At 36.7% G+C, this 18,583-nt stretch overlaps 1 protein-coding gene, 1 long non-coding RNA gene and 1 pseudogene across 2 annotated transcripts in view; 1 reads left to right on the forward strand and 2 right to left on the reverse strand.

The window, feature by feature from the left end:
- WDR64 (WD repeat domain 64) overlaps positions 1 to 18,583 on the forward strand; it is a 152,668-nt gene that overhangs the window by 121,507 nt on the left and 12,578 nt on the right. The window contains exons 22-24 of the mRNA XM_059940747.1: positions 2,645 to 2,703; positions 5,741 to 5,850; positions 16,479 to 16,667. Of these exons, the coding sequence (XP_059796730.1) occupies positions 2,645 to 2,703; positions 5,741 to 5,850; positions 16,479 to 16,667 (358 nt within the window). The remainder of the gene's footprint in view (positions 1 to 2,644; positions 2,704 to 5,740; positions 5,851 to 16,478; positions 16,668 to 18,583) is intronic.
- The window catches only part of LOC132375630 (uncharacterized), an 83,124-nt gene that overhangs the window by 10,317 nt on the left and 54,224 nt on the right, over positions 1 to 18,583 (reverse strand). Inside the window, exon 3 of the long non-coding RNA XR_009506091.1 lies at positions 7,139 to 7,200. This is a non-coding gene — a long non-coding RNA (uncharacterized LOC132375630). The remainder of the gene's footprint in view (positions 1 to 7,138; positions 7,201 to 18,583) is intronic.
- LOC132353716 (protein-L-isoaspartate(D-aspartate) O-methyltransferase-like) lies at positions 1,770 to 2,511 on the reverse strand (annotated as a pseudogene).

Below are 18,583 nucleotides of genomic sequence, written 5' to 3' on the forward strand. Positions count from 1 at the left end.
CTCTAGTTGCGGTGAGTGGGGGCTACTCTTCATTGCGGTGCACGGGCTTCTCATTGTGGTGGCTTCTCTTGTTGAGGAGCAGGGGCTCTAGGCACGCGGGCTTCAGTAGTTGTGGCTCACAGGCTCTAGAGCACAGGCTCAGTAGTTGTGGTGCACAGGCTTAGTTGCTTCACAGCATGTGGGATTTTCCTGGACCAGGGCTAAACCCATGTCCCCTGCATTGGCAGGCAGATTCTTAATCACTGCCCCACTAGGGAAGTCCCTGAAGATTATTTCTTTATATTTGATTTTCTGCAGTTTGAATATGATGCTCAGTGTAGTCATTGTTGCTTTTTTAAATCTAGTTTTTGTAGCTATCATTTGGATTGTAGGATTTGTGTGTCCATAACAGCTTGGACTCCATTTGGTAGTGGTGAATTCATTTCTATTTCATCTACCCTGATGTTTACAAGAACTTTGAGTGTATGAGGCAAAACATTATGACTTATTAAGCTAGAAATGAAAAGGAATTTCTACATGTAAAAATTGATATGAAACTTCATCTTTCATTTCTGGTTTCTCAGATTCAATTTTTTCTTTTTTTGTCTCTTTCACTTTTAACTTTATTTGGCAAAGCAGCACTGCATAAACTGTTCAGTAACTAGGACGCAGCTTACACAGCATGTTAAATCCATTTACATTATCGGCAGCAAATTAGAAACAGAAAAAACAATACTGAGCTACAAGTCTCCGATAACTTTTTTTTTTTAAAGGAATTCTTTTATTTTTTATTTTATTTTTATTTATATATTTATTTTTGGCTGTGTTTGGTCTTCGTTTCTGTGCAAGGGCTTTCTCTAGTTGCTGCAGGTGGGGGCCACTCTTCATCGCAGCACGCGGGCCTCTCACTATTGCGGCCTCTCTTGTTGCAGAGCACAAGCTCCAGACGCGCAGGCTCAGTAGTTGTGGCTCATGGGCCTAGTTGCTCCGCGGCATGTGGGATCTTCCTAGATCAGGGCTTGAACCTGTGTCCCCTGCATTGGCAGGCAGATTCTCAACCACTGTGCCACCAGGGAAGCCCCTCGTATAACTTTTTTAAGAAAGGAAGAACTATGTGAATTATGTCTACTCTGAACAGCTGTTTTAAAGGAAATCACCTGCCATCTTCTTAAGTTTTAATATTTACAAATGCTTAGTTTTAAGGTAACAGAGCAGCTGCTTGTATCTACAACATGCCATTCTATGACACCACGTCAAAAGCTTTAAAAAGGAAGCTCATCTCTATTTTCTTTGTAGCATCGAACAGACATCCAAAATCCAAGAAACTTAACTTGTGAATGGTGGTGTTATCTGATACACAAACGCAATCTGATAAATTAACATCAGAACAGAACGAAGTGTCTAAGAAAAGAAAAACCACTCCTCAAAATCAATTCACAAACTAAGTTTTCCACTTTGCAGAACCCCTCCTTTTAATATGTAAAGTAAAATGTGGGCATGTTAAAGTAATAATACACAAATTTATAATTAGCATCCTTCTTCTACCAGTTTGGCTTCTGTGCCTCTTTGAAGGATTAGAAATCCCACAAAACCACACATTTTCATGCTGAAAATAGTGTATGAAAGCCCAAAACAAGCTGTGATGCTGTTGATTTTCAAAAAGCTTTAAGGACTGAGGTGAGCAATCCACTGTAATATTATATACAGGTCAAGCTGATGTTGCTTAAAAGCAGCAGTTTGTCCCTAGACCACTGTGGGGGTTTTTGTTTGTTTTTTTGTTTTTGTTTTTTTAAATCTGTTAAAGGCATGTATATCACTCCCATCATATATTTCATTTTGACACTGCCATTTGTAGCTTGTCATACTGTTCCAACATCTGGTTTCCACCTGCAGGACCAACTGGTAATATTAATCTTCCACCAGGCTTTAACTGGTCTATTAGAGCCTGAGGCACAACTGGGGTTGCAGCTCCTACATGAATAGCATCATACGGGGCTTCTTCAGCATACTCCATTCTTCCAGCCCCCACAACCAGTTACACTCTCCCTGAAAACAAAAGCAATGGATCATCTACTAGCTCTTTAATGTGATCAATTCCTATGATTTTTCCACTAGATTCAACTTCATGCAAAACATGAAGTAAGAATTCCACTTCCATATTCTACATCAAAAGCTTTAGCTCCTTCATGCAATTAATCAAATAGAAGTACAAGTGCATATGCATGCATGTGTGGAGCACTGATTTTTGCTTGGAACCTTATTGATTGTGGAGAATCCATATAAGGGTTTCATCTTGCATAGTGGGAGTGGTCTGTGGCCACCATTACTTCAAATACTTTGTCTTGATGATTCCATTTTTGCGGAGGTTGTGGATTAGCTCCGAGTGGCTGGCACCACCAGATTTTCAGGCCATCGCTAAGAACACCCAGAGCAGGTACAGGACCACGTTCAGCACAGCAACGGTGCCCAGCAGCTTCCCAAGAGTGAGACCACTTTCCACATGGTCACTGCCTTGCTCGCATCCCTGCTGCAGCTGCCGCCACTGCACCTCTCAGATACTATTTTATTTACCATTTTAAATGCCTGATTCAAAACAAGTCTGAATAGTATTCACTTAGACAACAGAATATCTAATTAAAAATTCCAATGTTTAAATTTCATACAGAAGGACACATTATCCTTTGCAGTATTAGTTCCTTCCTGGATCCACCTCATGATGAAAAGGTAAGAACTTTAGTTTTAGTTTAATTAATGAATCAACATATATTTATTGAGCATTTCTCTGTGCTAGACACCACAAAAGATAGAAATACAAGACACGACTGCCTATTCTCAAGTCATATATACTACTATTGAAACTTAAGCTATATGGCAAATAACAATGGTGTACTGGAGAAAATAGGGGATGAATGAGTGAGTGAGCAAACCAGCCACTGGTCACTCTGCATCTATTTCATGTTTTGACTTATTTGTTAGAGTCTATGTGGAAACCCAGAGCTTAAAAGAATTCATACATCATCTAGTCCTCCAGTTATTGTCTATATCTTATACAACTTCATAGAAGAAAGTTCTATAACCTTTCTTTTCAAGCCCAGCCTAGTTCCCAGACATTATTATTTTCAAGAAACTCTTCTTCCCCTCTAGTCTAAATCATCCTTATAATTAAATATATGCTATTCTATTTTTAGTGTTAATGTAATGTAAATGTCAACATCCTTATTTGTTAACCATTTAAATATGCACTTCTTGTGTGTATGTGGATATGCAAATATATCTACATATATTATAAAAACTAAACACTAATTAAAGAGTACAGCAAGGAAGCACTATTTTATCATAGGCTTATTTCCCTAAAAGTTAATACTTCAAATCCAAAAGCTAAATATTTGCTTAAATAATAATGTTTTGTTTTTGGATTATTGGTATTAATACTAACATATGGATACGTGGATTAGGATAGTATTCCTTGCAGAGTGTTTTAGAATGGTTATTGTTTCAAACATTATTTCATTTGATCTACGGAGTTTTCTTTTTGTTTCCAAGAACCACTTATTGTTTTTATAAAGTTCAAATATATAGCCTTAGTATGATTATCTTCAATTTGTAGAGGGGAAATCAGAGAGTGGCCTGCCTGGGATCACATCACAGTTAATGATGAAGTCAGGGCCAGAACCAGGGTTCTTGTCCTCTAATCTAATGCTCTTTCCATATATAACACATACTGCTAGCAAATGGAAAATGGTAAGTTTCAACTATAAGGCATGCTGTGAGCGGAACAAAAACAATCATATGCTTGAACCATCTATGAGTAGAGGGTTATCTAACTGTTTTCTCTTACTCATGATGATTATCAATATTCTATTAATTTGAACAGATAAAAAATACAATTCAAAACCTACATTTTTGCAAATGGACTTCCTACAAACTGGCAATCAAGACCTTTCAAAATTCAGAGAAAATCTTTAAAACAAAGTTATGTATTAATATTGAATTAGAATAATAGTGGAATTGATTTTAAAGCATTTTCACCAATTTAAAAGAAGAGAATCTATTTTTATAATGTATTCAAATTGTTCCCTATTCAACCTCATTTCAACGTTTTCTTTATTTGGACAATGCGATTTTCCAATTTGTACCTGGCTGCTTATTTATAAATATATGACAGAATCTGGTCATAAGATGCCTCATTATTACATACACTAATACGTACCATGCATTAAACCAGATTCGGTTATAGATTACAACTATAGTGAAAACGTCAGTCTATAAATCAGAGGTTAATCTTGTTCTCTTGCAACAGCACAGTTTAAAAGATGCTCCATGGAATACTGATAGTCTAAGAGATAGGGTAGTCAAAACCTATCCACAGAAAGGGAAATAATACATGATTATATTCACATGCCTACAGAAAAAAAGTCTTAGATCAGTGTTTTTCTAATTACAGGCTGTGATCCACTAGGGGAGGTCATCAAATCAATTTAATAAGTGGCAAGCAGTATTTTTATGAAAAAGAAGAGAATGGAGTGGAATGAATACAATAGAATAGAATAGACAATATCAGTATACATTATACATAATAAGGTTAAGTATCCTTTGTAAAGGATACTGAAAATTGTTTCAGATGCATGTGCACGTATTGCATGTGTTTACTGGGTCATGAAGTAAAATGTATTTCTTACTATACATGTATGTGGTCCATATTATTGAAATACTTTCCTTAGAGAATCCCATACCAAGGCAGGCAGGGAAAGAACCTTTGGATGACCAAACATTCTTGAAAAGCTTTGAGAAAATAAGTAGAAGAATGCAGATTTTACCCTGGCTCTCTAGGAACATGGAATTGAATCAGAAGGTCAAGAAATTTAGGAGGAATTTTGCCTAACCTATGTTAAAGTCCAAATGAATTCAGGCCTTACAGAACTCTAAGCTGCCAGAATTCTAGCTCCCACATAGATGACCAGGAGGAAGTAATAACTTAGTTTGGGTTCATCAGTGATAGAGAGGGAACATATTTTACAGGGACATTACTGCAGAGCAAGCTCCCCAGTTGACAACTCTAGTTCACACAGTTTAAAATTTTCTTCTAGAGTTCATTTAGAGGCTCTAAACTTGAGGATAAGTCACATCCTGAAGGAACATACCAATCAAGCCACAAGATGTCTTTGAGAGAGAATGAGCTGGGCCCATTCCTTTTGTTAATTCCTTGTGGTATATAATTATCATATATACCCCATCGTCACCACCAAAAACAAAAACAAACAAAAAAACCCCAAAAAACAAACAAAACAAAACAAACAAAAACAATTAGCCAGGGATCTTTGGATAAAATTTGGAAATAGGAAAAGTCTTCTTGCCAATCTCACCTTTGGCCTTCCTCTTTAACTCTGCCTTCTCCTGCTCCTGATTATATCTTTCAGTCCCCCCCCAACACTTCTACTAAGACTTTTCTTTCATCTAGTCATCTATTTATCCTCAACTAAATGAATTGCTAATTCTCAATTAAATGATAAGTTGCTAAAGATGTAAGATAGTTCCTGTCCCAGGGATATGTATAGATGAACAAATATCTATAAATAGAATTCTGGTACCTCAACAAGCAAAAGAAGAGATAATTGGGGTGGGCATTTCATTGTCTTGTGCAGATGTCCACACCATTCATTCATTAGCTTAGCTCTTTAATGATTAACGTTTTTTTGCTCAAGATTGAATTTGAATCAGTACATACTTATTACATGAGATATGCTTTATTGTTGCTGTCTAGAAATTCAAACAGCTGCTGTCCTGGCGTGCTCATTCTTTAGAAATTATTCAAATAATCTATGTAGAAGACAAACAAGTGGTGCTTACTGCCTCCATCGATGGCTCAGTGAGGTATGGACCTTCATATAGTGAATTCAGGGTGTGAGAGGTAAAGGATTTTAAGCTAAAGTTTGAGTATATACCATAAATGCAATCTTTTTTTCTTTCTGGAGAAAACAAATATTTTATTTTATTTTATTTTTAACATCTTTATTGGAGTATAATTGCTTTACAATGTTGTGTTAGTTTCTGGTGTATAAAAAAGTGAATCAGCTATATGTATACATATATCCCCATATCCCCTCCCCCTTGCATCTCCCTCCCATCCTCCCTATTCAACCCCTCTAGGTGGTCACAAAGCACCTAGCTGATCTCCCTGTGCTATGCGGCTGCTTCCCAGTAGCTACCTATTATACATTTGGTAGTGTATATATGTCAGTGCTACTCTCTCACTTCGTCCCAGCTTACCTTTCCCCTTCCCTGTGTCCTCAAGTCCATTCTCTACGTCTGCGTCTTTATTCCTGTCTGCCCCTAGGTTCATCAGAACCACTTTTTTTTTTTTTTTTTAGATTCCATATATATGTGTTAACATACGGTATTTGTTTTTCTCTTTCTGACTTCACTCTGTATGACAGACTCTAGGTCCATCCACCTCATTACAAAAAACTCAGTTTCGTTTCTTTTTATGGCTGAGTAATATTCCATTGTATATATGTGCCACATCTTCTTTATCCATTCATCTGTCGATGGACACTTAGGTTGCTTCCATGTCCTGGCTATTGTAAATAGTGGTGCAATGGACATTGTGGTACATGTCGGTTTTTGAATTATGGTTTTCTCAGGGTATATGCCCAGTAGTGGGATTGCTGGGTCATATGGTAGTTCTATTTTTAGTTTTTTAAGGAACCTCCATACTGTTCTGCATAGTGGCTGTATCAATTTACATTCCCAGCAACAGTGCAAGAGGGTTCCCTTTTCTTCACACCCTCTCTAGCATCATAAAAGCAATCTTGATTAGCTGATTAAAATAAATAAACAAACAAATAAAACATGACACAAAAGGGCTTTGAGAAGGTAGCCACTGATTTGCAATTCTTTTCCACACCCAAGGAAATGAGATGCCATGCTCATCACCATTAAAAGGATAATAAATACTTTCAATACAAGTGTTCTTACAGAATTATCTCAAATCATTAAGCAATATGGGTAGCTAAGAGATAGACCCAAGCCCAGAGAAGACCATAGGATACATAGGATCAGAAGTCATTAAAAAAATCATAGGAAAGAACAACTAATACTGAGAAAAGTGAAAGTGAGCTAATTGTTTCAATGACAATGTGATTGATATTACAAAGCCTACTTGTTTTTATGGTTCTTTTCTTCCTTGGTTGCTTCACCTGCTTCAGAGGGGTGGGCACAGTGCTGCAATTGGAGCAAACAGAGATGATTTACTAGGACTGTAACCAATTACATTCTCTAGAGAGCTTCCCTTCAGGATCAGCTTTCTTTTTTAAAATTGAGGTATAATTTATATATAACATTATATTAGTTTCAGGTGTACAACATAATGTTTCAATATATGTATATACTGTGAAATGATTACAGTAAGTCTAGTTAATATTTGTCACCATACATAGTTACAAAAATTTTTTTTTCTTCTAATGAGGACTTTTAAGATCTACTACCTCAGTATTAATAACTATAATGGCCATGCTCTACAAAGCCTACTTGTTTTTAATTGCCTAGTAATACTAACTATACATACACAAAATGCTAAAAATACATACACATAAAGAAAAAGGAAATTTTATGATCATTATTGAGACAGATTGCTACATATTAAAATGTCTTAAAATCATGATAATGAGGAGAAGGAGACAAGACAGAGAAGAAGGATGTAAGTTCACCCCTTGTTACAGAAACACCAAAATTACAACTAACTGCTGAACAAACACCAAGAAAAAAAGCTGGAACCTACCAAAAAAGACACCTTACATCCAAAGACAAAGAAAAAGCCATAACAAGATGGTAGGAGCGGTGCAATCATGATAAAATCAATCCCATACACTCTGAGTGGGTGATCCACAAACTTGAAAATAACTATACCACAGAAATTCTCCCACAGAGTGAAAGTTCTGAGCCCCATGTCAGGCTCTCCAGCCTGGGTGTCTGGCAATGGAAGGAGGAGCCCCCAGAGAATTTGGCTTTGAAGGCTAGTGGGGTTTGATCACAGGAATTCCACAGGATGGTGGAAACAGAAACTTCACTCTTGGAGGGTGCACACAGGGCCTCATGTGTACCAGGACCCAGGGAAAAAGGGGTGAAATCATAAGAGACTGGGCCAGACTTACCTGCTAGTATTAGAGGTGCTTCTGCAGAGGTGGGGGCTGGCTATGGCTCACTGCAGGGACAAGGACACTGGCAGCAACAGTTCAGGTGAGTACTCATTGGTATGAGCCCTCTTGGAGGCTGCCATTTTCTCAACAAGACCTGGCCCCACCCAACAACCTGTGGGCTCCAGTGCTGGGATGCCTCAGGCCAAACAACCAACAGGATGGGAATATAGCCTGAACCATCAGCAGACAGGCCACTTAAAGTCTTCCTGAAAAAACAGCCACCTGATAAACACACTGCTTGACAAGGCCCTGCTCACCAGAGGGACAAGACCCAGCTCCACCCACTAGTGGGCAGGTTCAAGTCCCTCTCACCAGGAAGCCTGCACAAGCCTCTTAGACAGCCTCATCCACAAGAGGGCAGACAGCAGAAGCAAGAAGAACTACAACTCTGCAGCCTGAAGAACAGAAACCGCAATCACAGAAAGTTAGACAAAATGAGATGACAGAGGACTCTGTTCCAGAAGAAGGAATAAGATAAAACCCCAGAAGAACAACTAAGTGAAGTGGAGATAGGTAATCTACCTGAAAAAGAATTCAGAGTAATGACAGTAAGGATGATCCAAGATCTCAGAAAAAAGAATAGAGGCACAGAGACAGAAGACAGAAGAAATGTTTAACAAAGACCTCGAAGAACTTAAGAACAAACAAACAGAGAGGAACAATACAATAACTGAAATGAAAAATACACTAGAAGGAATCAATAACAGAACAACTGAGGCAGAAGAATGGATAAGTGAGCTGGAAGAGAAAATGGTGGAAATCACTGTTGCAGAACAGAATATAGAAAAAAGAATGAAAAGACATGAGGACGAGGACAGTTTAAGAGACCTCTGGGACAACATTAAACTCAACAACATTCACATTATAGGGGTCCCAGAAGGAGAAGAGAGAAAGGGCCTGAAAAATATTTGAAGAGATAATAGCTGAAAACTTCCCTAACATGAGAAAGAAAAGAGTCACCCAAGTCCAGGAAGTGCAGAAAGTCCCAGGCAGGAAAAACCCAAGGAGGAACATGCCAAGACACATATGAATCAAACTGACAAAAATTAAAGATAAAGAGAAAATATTAAAAGCAACAAGGGGAAAACAACAAATAATGTACAAGGGAACTTCCATAAGGTTATCAGCTGATTTCTCAGCAGAAATTCTGCAGACCAGAAGGAAGTGGCATAATATATTTAAAGTGATGAAAGGGAAGAACCTACAACCAAGAAAACTCTACCCAGCAAGGCTCTTGTTCAGATATGATGGAGAAATAAAGCTTTACAAAAAGCTAAGAGAATTCAGCATCACCAAACCAGCTTTACAGAAATGCTAAGGGAATTTCTCTAGGCAGAAAAGAAAAGGCCACAACTAGAAACAAGAAAATTACGAATGGAAAAGTTCACCAGTAAAGGCAAACATGCAGTAAAGGTAGGAAATCATCCACATACAAATATTGGCTTGGCCAAAAAGTTCGTTCAGTGTTATGAAAAACCTGAATGAACTTTTTGGCCTACCTAATAGGATATCAAAACCAGCAATTGTGATAAGAAGAGAGTACAAATGCAGAATATTGGAAATGTATCTGACATTTAAGAGACCAGTAACTTAAAACAATCTTGTTTATATAGAAACTGGTTTATCAAAACCTGATGGTAACTGCAAACCAAAAATCTACAATAGATACACACACAAAAAAGAAAAAAGGAATCTAAGCATGACAGTAAAGTTAGTTATCAAATTACAAGAGAAGAGACCAAAAGAGGAAGGGAAGAAAAAAGACCTACGAAAGCAAATTCAAAACAATTAACAAAATGGCAATAAGAACATACATTTCAATAACTACCTTGAACGTAAATGGATTAAACGCTCCAACAAAAAGACATAAGTTGGCTGAATGTATACAAAAACAAGACATGCATATACGCTGTCTGTAAGAGACCCATTTCAGATCAAGGACAAAAACAGACTGAAAGTGAGGGATGGAAAAATGTATTCCATGAAAATGGAAATCAAATAAAGTTGGAATAGCAATACTCATATCAGAAAAAATAGACTTAAAATAAAGACTGTTAAAAGAGACAAAGACAGACACTACATAATGATCAAGGGATCAATCCAAGAAGAAGACATAACAATTGTAAATATATATGCACCCAACATAGGAGCACCTCAATATATAAGGCAAATGCTAATAGCCATAAAAGGAGAAATCAACAGCAACACAATAATACTGGGGGACTTTAACACCCCACTTTCATCAATGAACAGATCATCCAGACAGAAAATCAATAAGGAAACACAGCCCTTAAATGACACATTAGAACAGATGAACTTAATTGATATTTATAGAGCATTCCATCTGAAAGCAGCAGAATACACATTCTTTCCAAGTGCTCATGGAATATTCTCCTGGATAGATCACATGCTGGGCCATAAAGCAAACCTCAAAATTTTTAAGAAAATTGAAATCATATTAAGCACCTTTTCCAACCACAATGCTATGAGATTAGAAATCAACTACAAGAAAAAAACTATTAAAAAAAAAGTGGAGCTTAAACAATATGCTTCTAAACAACCAATGGATCACTGAAGAAATCAAAGAGGAAACCAAAATATACCCAGAGACAAATGAAAATGAAAACATGATGATCCAAAACCTATGGGATGCAGCAAAAGCAGTTCTAAGAGGGAAGTTTAGAGCAATAAAATTGTACCTCACGAAACAAGAAAAATCTTAAGTAAACAACCTAACCTTACATGTAAAGCAACTGGAGAAAGAAGAACAAACAAAACCCAAAGTTAGTAAAAGGACAGAAATCATAAAGATCAGAGCAGAAATAAATGAAATAGAGATGAAGAAAAGAACAGAAAAAAATCAATGAAACTAAAAGCTGCTTCTTTGAAAAGATAAACAAAATTGATAAAGCTTTAGCCAGACCCATCAAGAAAAAGAGGGAGAGGGCTCAAATCAATAAAATTAGAAATGAAAAAGGAAAAGTTACAACGGACACCACAGAAATCAAAGGATGGTAAGAGACTAGTATCAACAACTATATGCCAATAAAATGGACAACCTAGAAGAAATGGACAAATTCTTAGAGAGGTACAATCTCCCAAAACTGAACCAGGAAGAAATAGAAAATATGAACAGACCAATCACAAGTACTGAAATTGCAACTGTGATTTAAAAACTTCCAACAAACAAAAGTCCAAGAACAGACGGCTTCAGAGATGAATTCTATCAAACATTTAGAGAAGAGTTAACAAATATCCTTCTGAAACTATTCCAAAAAATTTCAGAGGAAGGGACACTCCCAAACTAATTCTATGAGTCACCATCACCCTGATACCAAAACCAGACAGTTACCACAAGAAAAGAAAATTACACACCAATAACACTGATGAACATACATGCAAAAATCCTCAAAAAAATACTAGCAAACATAATCCAACAATACATTAAAAGGATCATACATCATGATCAAGTGGGATTTATTCCAGAGCTGCAAGGGTTTTTCAATAACCACAAATCAATCAGTGAGATACACCACATCAACGAATTGAAGAATAAAATCCATATGATCATCTCAAGAGATGCAGAAAAAGCTTTTGACAAAATTCAACACCCATTTATGATAAAAACTCTCCAGAAAATGGGCATAGAGGGAACCTACCTCAACATAATAAAGGCCATATATGACAAACCTACAGCTAACATCATATTCAATGGTGAAAAGCTGAAAGCATTTCCTCTAAGATCAGGAACAATACAAGGATGTCCACTCTCTCCACTTTTGTTCAACATAGTTTTGGAGGTCCTAGCCATGGCAGCCAGAGAAGAAAAAGAAATAAGGAAAATCCAAATTGGAAAAGAAGAAGTAAAACTGTCACTGTTTGAAGATGACATGATACTATACATAGAAAATTCTAAAGAAACTACCAGAAAACTAGTAGAGCTCATCAATGAATTTGGTAAAGTTGCTGGACACAAAATAAATACACAAAAATCTGTTTCATTTCTACTAACAACAAAAGATCAGAAAGAGAAATTAAAGAAACAATCCCATTTACCATCACTTCCAAAAGAATAAAATACCGAAAAATAAACCTGCAAAAGACCTGTACTCTGAAAACTATAAGACGCTGATGAAAGAAACTGAAGATGACACAATCAGATGGAAAGATATACCATGTTCTTGGATTGGAAGAATCAATATTGTCAAAATGACTATACTACCCAAAGCAACCTACAGATTCAGTGCAATACCTGTCAAATCACCAATGGCATTTTTCACAGAACTAGAACAAAAAATCTTATAATTTGTATGGAGACACAAAAGACCCCAAATAGCCAAAGCAATTTTGAGAAAGAACAACGGAGCTGGAGCAATCAGGCTCCCTGACTTCAGACTATACTACAAAGATACAGTAATCAACACATATGGTACTGGCACAAAAACAGAAATATAGATCAATGTAACAGGATAGAAAGCCCAGAACTAAACCCATGCACCTATGGTCTATTAACCTATGAAAAAGGAGGCAAGAATATACAATGGAGAAAAGACAGTCTCTTCAATACATGGTTCTGGGAAAACTGGACAGCTACATGTGAAAAATTAGAACTTTAACACCATACACAAAAATAAACCCCAAATGGATTAAACAGCTAAATGTAAGACCGGATACTATAAAACTCTCAGAGGAAAATATAGGCAGAACACTCTTTGACATAAATCAGAGCAATATCTTTTTCAATCTGTCCCCTGGAGTAATGGAAAAAAACATAAATAAGGGGGACTTAATTAAACTCAAAAGCTTTGCACACCAAAGGAAGACATAAACAAAATGATAAGATGACCCACAGAATGGGAGAAAATATTTGTAAACAACGTGGCCGACAACAGATTAATCTCCAAAATTTGTAAACAGCTCATGTGGCTCAATATCAAAAAAATTAAACCAATCAAAAAATGGGCAGAAGATCTAAATAGACATTTCTCCACAGAAGACATACAGATGGCCAAGAGGCACATGAAAAGATGCTCAGCATCACTAATTATTAGAGAAATGCAAATCAAAACTGCAATAAGATATCACCTCACCCCAGTCAGAATGGCCATCATCAAAAAGTTTACAAATAACAAATGCTGGAGAGGGGAAAAGGGAACCCTCCTACACTGTTGGTGGGAATGTAAATTGGTACAGCCACTATGGAGAACAGTAAGGAGGTTACTGAAGAAACTAAAAATTGAGTTACCATATGACCCAGCAATCCCGCTCCTGGGCATATATCCCGAGAAAAAACGTGGTCTGAAAGGACACATGCACCAGTGTTCATTGCAGCACTGTTTACAATAGCCAAGACATGGAAGCAACCTAAATATCCATTGACAGATGAATGGATAAAGAAGATGTGGTACATATATACAATGGAATATTACTCAGCCATTAAAAAGAAAGAAATAATGCCTTTTGCAGCAACATGGATGGACCTGGAGATTATCATACTAAGTGAAGTAAGTCAGAGAAAAATATCATATGATATTGCTTACATGCAGAATCTAAAAAACAAACAAAAAAAGATACCAATGAACTTATTTACAAAACAGAAACAGACTCAGAGACTTAGAGAATAAACCTCTGGTTACCAAGGAGGAGGGGAGAGGGGAGGGATAGATTGGGGATTTGCGATTGACATGTACACACTGCTATATTCAAAACAGATAACCAACAAGGACCTAGTGCATAGCACAGGGAGCTCTGCCCAATACTCTGTAATAACCTAAATGGAAAAATAATTTGAAAAAGAATAGATGCATGTATATGTATAACTGAATCACTCTATTGTACACCTGAAACCAACACAACATTGTTAATCAACTATACATCAGTATAAAATAAAAATTTTTTTTAAATTACATTTAAAAATTCATGATGATGAATTGTCCTTTTAAGGGCATAAAGTTACGTAAGACCAAGAGAGATAAAGAGGCTTCAAAGTGTTTTAGAGAGTTTAAACATAATGAAGATGAAAAGGAAGAAATATTTTATGTTGCATGAATGACTCTGGTCTGAAATTCAAAAGACTTTAGCTAGCTGTATGAGCTTGAGGCTGGTGATTTAGACAGGGACAAGTCCATGTAGCATGTAGCAGACATTGTTCAGGGTTTGGATCTTCACCTTGAAATAAATAGCCACCAAAGGATTTTAAGTGGGTGACTAACATAATTTGAGTTACATTTAAAAAATAATAATGTGTGGAGAATGGATTTTGGAGCAGCAGAAGTGAGAACAAAGAGACTAGTTAGGTGTCTGTGGTGAATATAGTGGCATGAACTAGGGGAGTCATAACAGTGCTGGGAATAAATATTTTGGATTTGAGAACTATCTAGGAGGTAAAATCCAGAAGATGTGAACTTTAACTGACAGAGAAGGTAAGAGATAGATGTCAAGAATGACTCCTGGCATTATAAAACTAGGTGAATATTGAATAATGCCATTCATTGAGAGAGGAGACACTAAAATAAAAAAGGAAAATATTTGCAATGTGGAAAGATGAAAAACTTAGAAATGTTGAGTTCAAGGTGAATCTTTGGGGTAAGGTCTTATTTGAGGGCAAACAGAACTGCTTGCTCAGTCAAAGAGGAGATCTGTTGTTTTATTCATCGAAAAAATGAATTGACATGAAAATTACATGCAATTATTATACATGTTTTCCACAACTCTGTCCCTTGAGTCTCTGCTCCAGCTTATTTTCAGCTACCTGTCATCAGAAGTGTTACTTGGGCACTGTAATGCGCAAACACGCACACACACACTCCCCATGTTACATGTGTGCACACTTCTGTTGTTATAAGCATTTCCTGCTCAACCCAGTTATCCTTGGCATGGAGAAATCACTCTTACAATTCCTTCAAGTGAAGCTATACCTAAATACTCAGTTCAAAAAACCTAGCTCTATTAATAGCTATCTCAGGATACAGTTCTCTTCATAAATAAGTCCTTCTGCTAATACTAGCTACCACTTTCTAAAGGAGTAGGCAGTTTTAACACTCTAAATCTTGTTTGTCAAAAAGGTTGATTTTACAATAGGAAAAAGCATAATAAAAGACAGAGGACAGAGGATAGAAGGGGCTAAGGATCCATATCTGAGGCTCAGAAATTCAGACTGAGAGATAGGATCAGTCACTTGGGAGAGTTTCACATGGAGTAGGAAACACCACAAAACAAGGACACCAAACATTACTTCAGTCCTTGCCTCCAGCAGAATGAATTTAGAGTTGTCCTGAAGTTAGTCCCTTACCCCACTAACTTCTGTGTTGAAAGGGCTAGTCCATTTCACTTTGGTCAAGGCTCTGGTAAGTCCATGAAAACAACTATGTAGCATTGGGGAATTGAAATATGGAAGGAATGGTACATTCTCAGGACACTGTCAGGTGTGAGGTTTCCTGACTGGATACTTCTGTTCTACCTACTCCTCAGTGCCTACCTCTTTGATCTGGGATAACACTTGTACTTTGTGGAATCTACTCTTAATTCATTTAGATTATTCTCCTCTAAATCTAATTAATTTAGATTATTATTTTTCTTCTGGGTCATTGAGGCAGGCACATTATGATTGTTTTCATCATATGTAATTTTAAGCTTGAAATCAAGACAGAAACAGAAGATCTGCCAAACAATAATTTATTTGTCTTATTTATGTATTAGCACATACTTCTGCTAATGACATTCTGTATGACTTTAAACCATGTGGGCTATTTAGAAGGACTTCTTGGAGTGACATAATGCATATGTATAAAGAACCACTTCTTTTGCCACCTTATTGCAGAATTCAGTTGTAAAAAATAGTATGGTGTTTCCACAATAGTAGGAAATGTAGATGGAGGTTGAGATGACTTTGGTAAGAGTGAAACCATTAGTAGCTATCTCCTCTCATAAGTTCTATTGATGCTGATACAGAAAGTAGACAGCTGAGATATGGCCCATTCTACAGCTTAATTCAACTGACAAGTCAACATGATTAGTTTGAACAAGTGTTGTTATTTTGGGAAAAATCTATTTCTTGTCTTCTGGGTTTAATAAATGATTATCATAAGTATAGATTTAAATTGACATTTCCAAAATTGTTGTAGATTAGAATTCTAACTGGTAAAAATGTTTATGATTAGTTCCATATATTTAATAGGAAGAATCCTGGACCCAAGTTTAAAATACCTGTTAGGCCAGTGAAAATCTACATAAATGATCTAATAAACAGAATAACTTCTACTGAATTCCAGTTACTTTCTTCTCCCTACCTTTGCCTTTCCCCAGGCTCTGGCATGCTCTCAATGGTCATTACTGCGGATATTTTGGACAGCGAAGAATCTTTGAAATATCACAGACAAGTGATTTTATTTTGCCTTGTGATGTTAATGAATATCCCATAGAAATAAAAGAAGAAAGCAAGTTCACAGAGAAGAAGCAAAAATATGAATATCCTCTGGTATTTGACCGGCAAAGGTAAGAGCATTTGGTTTCCTTTAGATGAGAAGATGAAATTAAACTATATGATACTGTGACACATAAGATTTAATTGAACAAAGACCAAAGAGGCAATTGCTTAAGCAAAGGCACTAAACAGTGAAAGACTATGTTAGTCTTTCAAGGCTTGGAGTCCAGGGAGTAATTAGGGAGGATATAGTAGGAAATAAATTGAGAAAAGTCTATAGGGGCCAAAGCACAGTAAGACTTTTATGGGCCAACATAAGGATTTTTAACTTTACAGAAATCACTGTGACAGAATACCTAAGGGGAAGAGCAGGTCTGAAGAAAAAGATGGTAAGTTTGGTTTTGGACAGGTTTAAGTCTGAGATGTTTGTGGGACTTCCAAGTGGATATATTTAATGAGCAGTGAGATCTGTCTGGAGCTCCCAAAAGAGGTCAGACTTATAGGTAAAGATTTTGGTGTCATCAGCATAGTAGTATTTTCAATGTGGAAAAGTCACTTATGTCTTGTGTATAGAGTGAGAGAAAAAAAAAACAGAAAACTGAGGAAGAAATCAAGAAATAGCCTGTAAAGAGCAGGCCAAGTAAGAAAAAACAGTGAAAAACATTAAGAAGGAGTAGCCAATATGTTGAAAGTCATAAACAAGTGGTGTGATGGAAATCAAGGGAGGAGAGAATAAGAAAAGTGGTAGAGAGGACACGTTTGTAGAACGTGGCAGTGAAGTCACATAGGACAAGAAAAAAGTAAACACTGGTTTTGGTATGTCTGTCAGCTGAAATGTCACTGATGATTCTAGAGAGTGAAATTTCAAAGAGTGATGGGTAAAAATCACATCATCTTGGTTAAGAAATAAATAGGAGACGTGAGGTGATGACAGTATAGATTACTTTGCAAGGAAGTCAAATAGTTGTAAGGATGAAGATTAGTTTGTTTCATGAGTTTGACTGTTTGTGGGGGAGACTTGAGCATGCTTAAAGGCATGGTGGGGGGAGGATAGTCCTCCAGTAAAGAATAAAATATTGGTCAAAAGTTGTTTTATGCTTTTGCAAAGCTCAGTCCTGGTTTTGACCATGGCTGAATCTTTGTTATAATGGAAGAGATTGGTGTTCATTTGAGCTTTCAACATCAGCAAAGCTCAGCCCTAGATTATAGATGTCTAAATTTCTAGTCCTCACAGGACCAGACTGCCTAGACTGGTAATATCCAGCAGACCAGAACTGGAATAGCAGACAAGATGAGTCCAAAGTGGGAAGAATCATAGAGGACTGTCTAAGATAAGGTCTTTTAGGCAAATCCTAAGTGGGTCAAAGCTGGGGAGACACAATGCCATCATCTAGTCCAAAAGTTGGTAGAATGGCTGTAAATAGGAATTGAAGCTAAGAGTCACAAATCACACAGAATGTGGTTCAAAACAGGAACAGTTTGGGAACAATTAACAAGGTTTCCAAATGACTGCCAAAATCCCATTGCAGTGTTCAAGGTTTGCCTTAGCTGGGCAGTAAGGAGCACTGGGGAAGAAGTCTGGCTAAAATGTAAGAGGTGGTATAGTAGAGCCAAGACTCATCAGGATACGATAAAGTGCACCAAGCAAAGTTGATCAATCTCCTCGGGTAATTGCTGAGCCTTGAGCATCCATGTATCTTAGTACTGAAAACACTATATTCTAATTTGTTAATATGCATTTCTTCATTATTCTCTGAGTTCCTTGACCACAAGAACCATGTTTTACACATCTTTATATACCCAGTTCTTAGTTCAGTACTTAGCACAAAGTAGGCACTCAAAAGATATTGTGGAACAAATAAAGAATGACTAGTGGAGAACATTACAAGCAGACGCAAAAGATATAAATGATAGATACAGAAGTTTGAAACGATATGATATATTTGGGATAGCTTAAAGTAGGATATGTGTTCACATTTTGTTATAA

The sequence above is a fragment of the Balaenoptera ricei genome, chromosome 1 (genome assembly GCF_028023285.1).
Source record: "Balaenoptera ricei isolate mBalRic1 chromosome 1, mBalRic1.hap2, whole genome shotgun sequence".
NCBI classification, from domain to species: domain Eukaryota; kingdom Metazoa; phylum Chordata; class Mammalia; order Artiodactyla; family Balaenopteridae; genus Balaenoptera; species Balaenoptera ricei.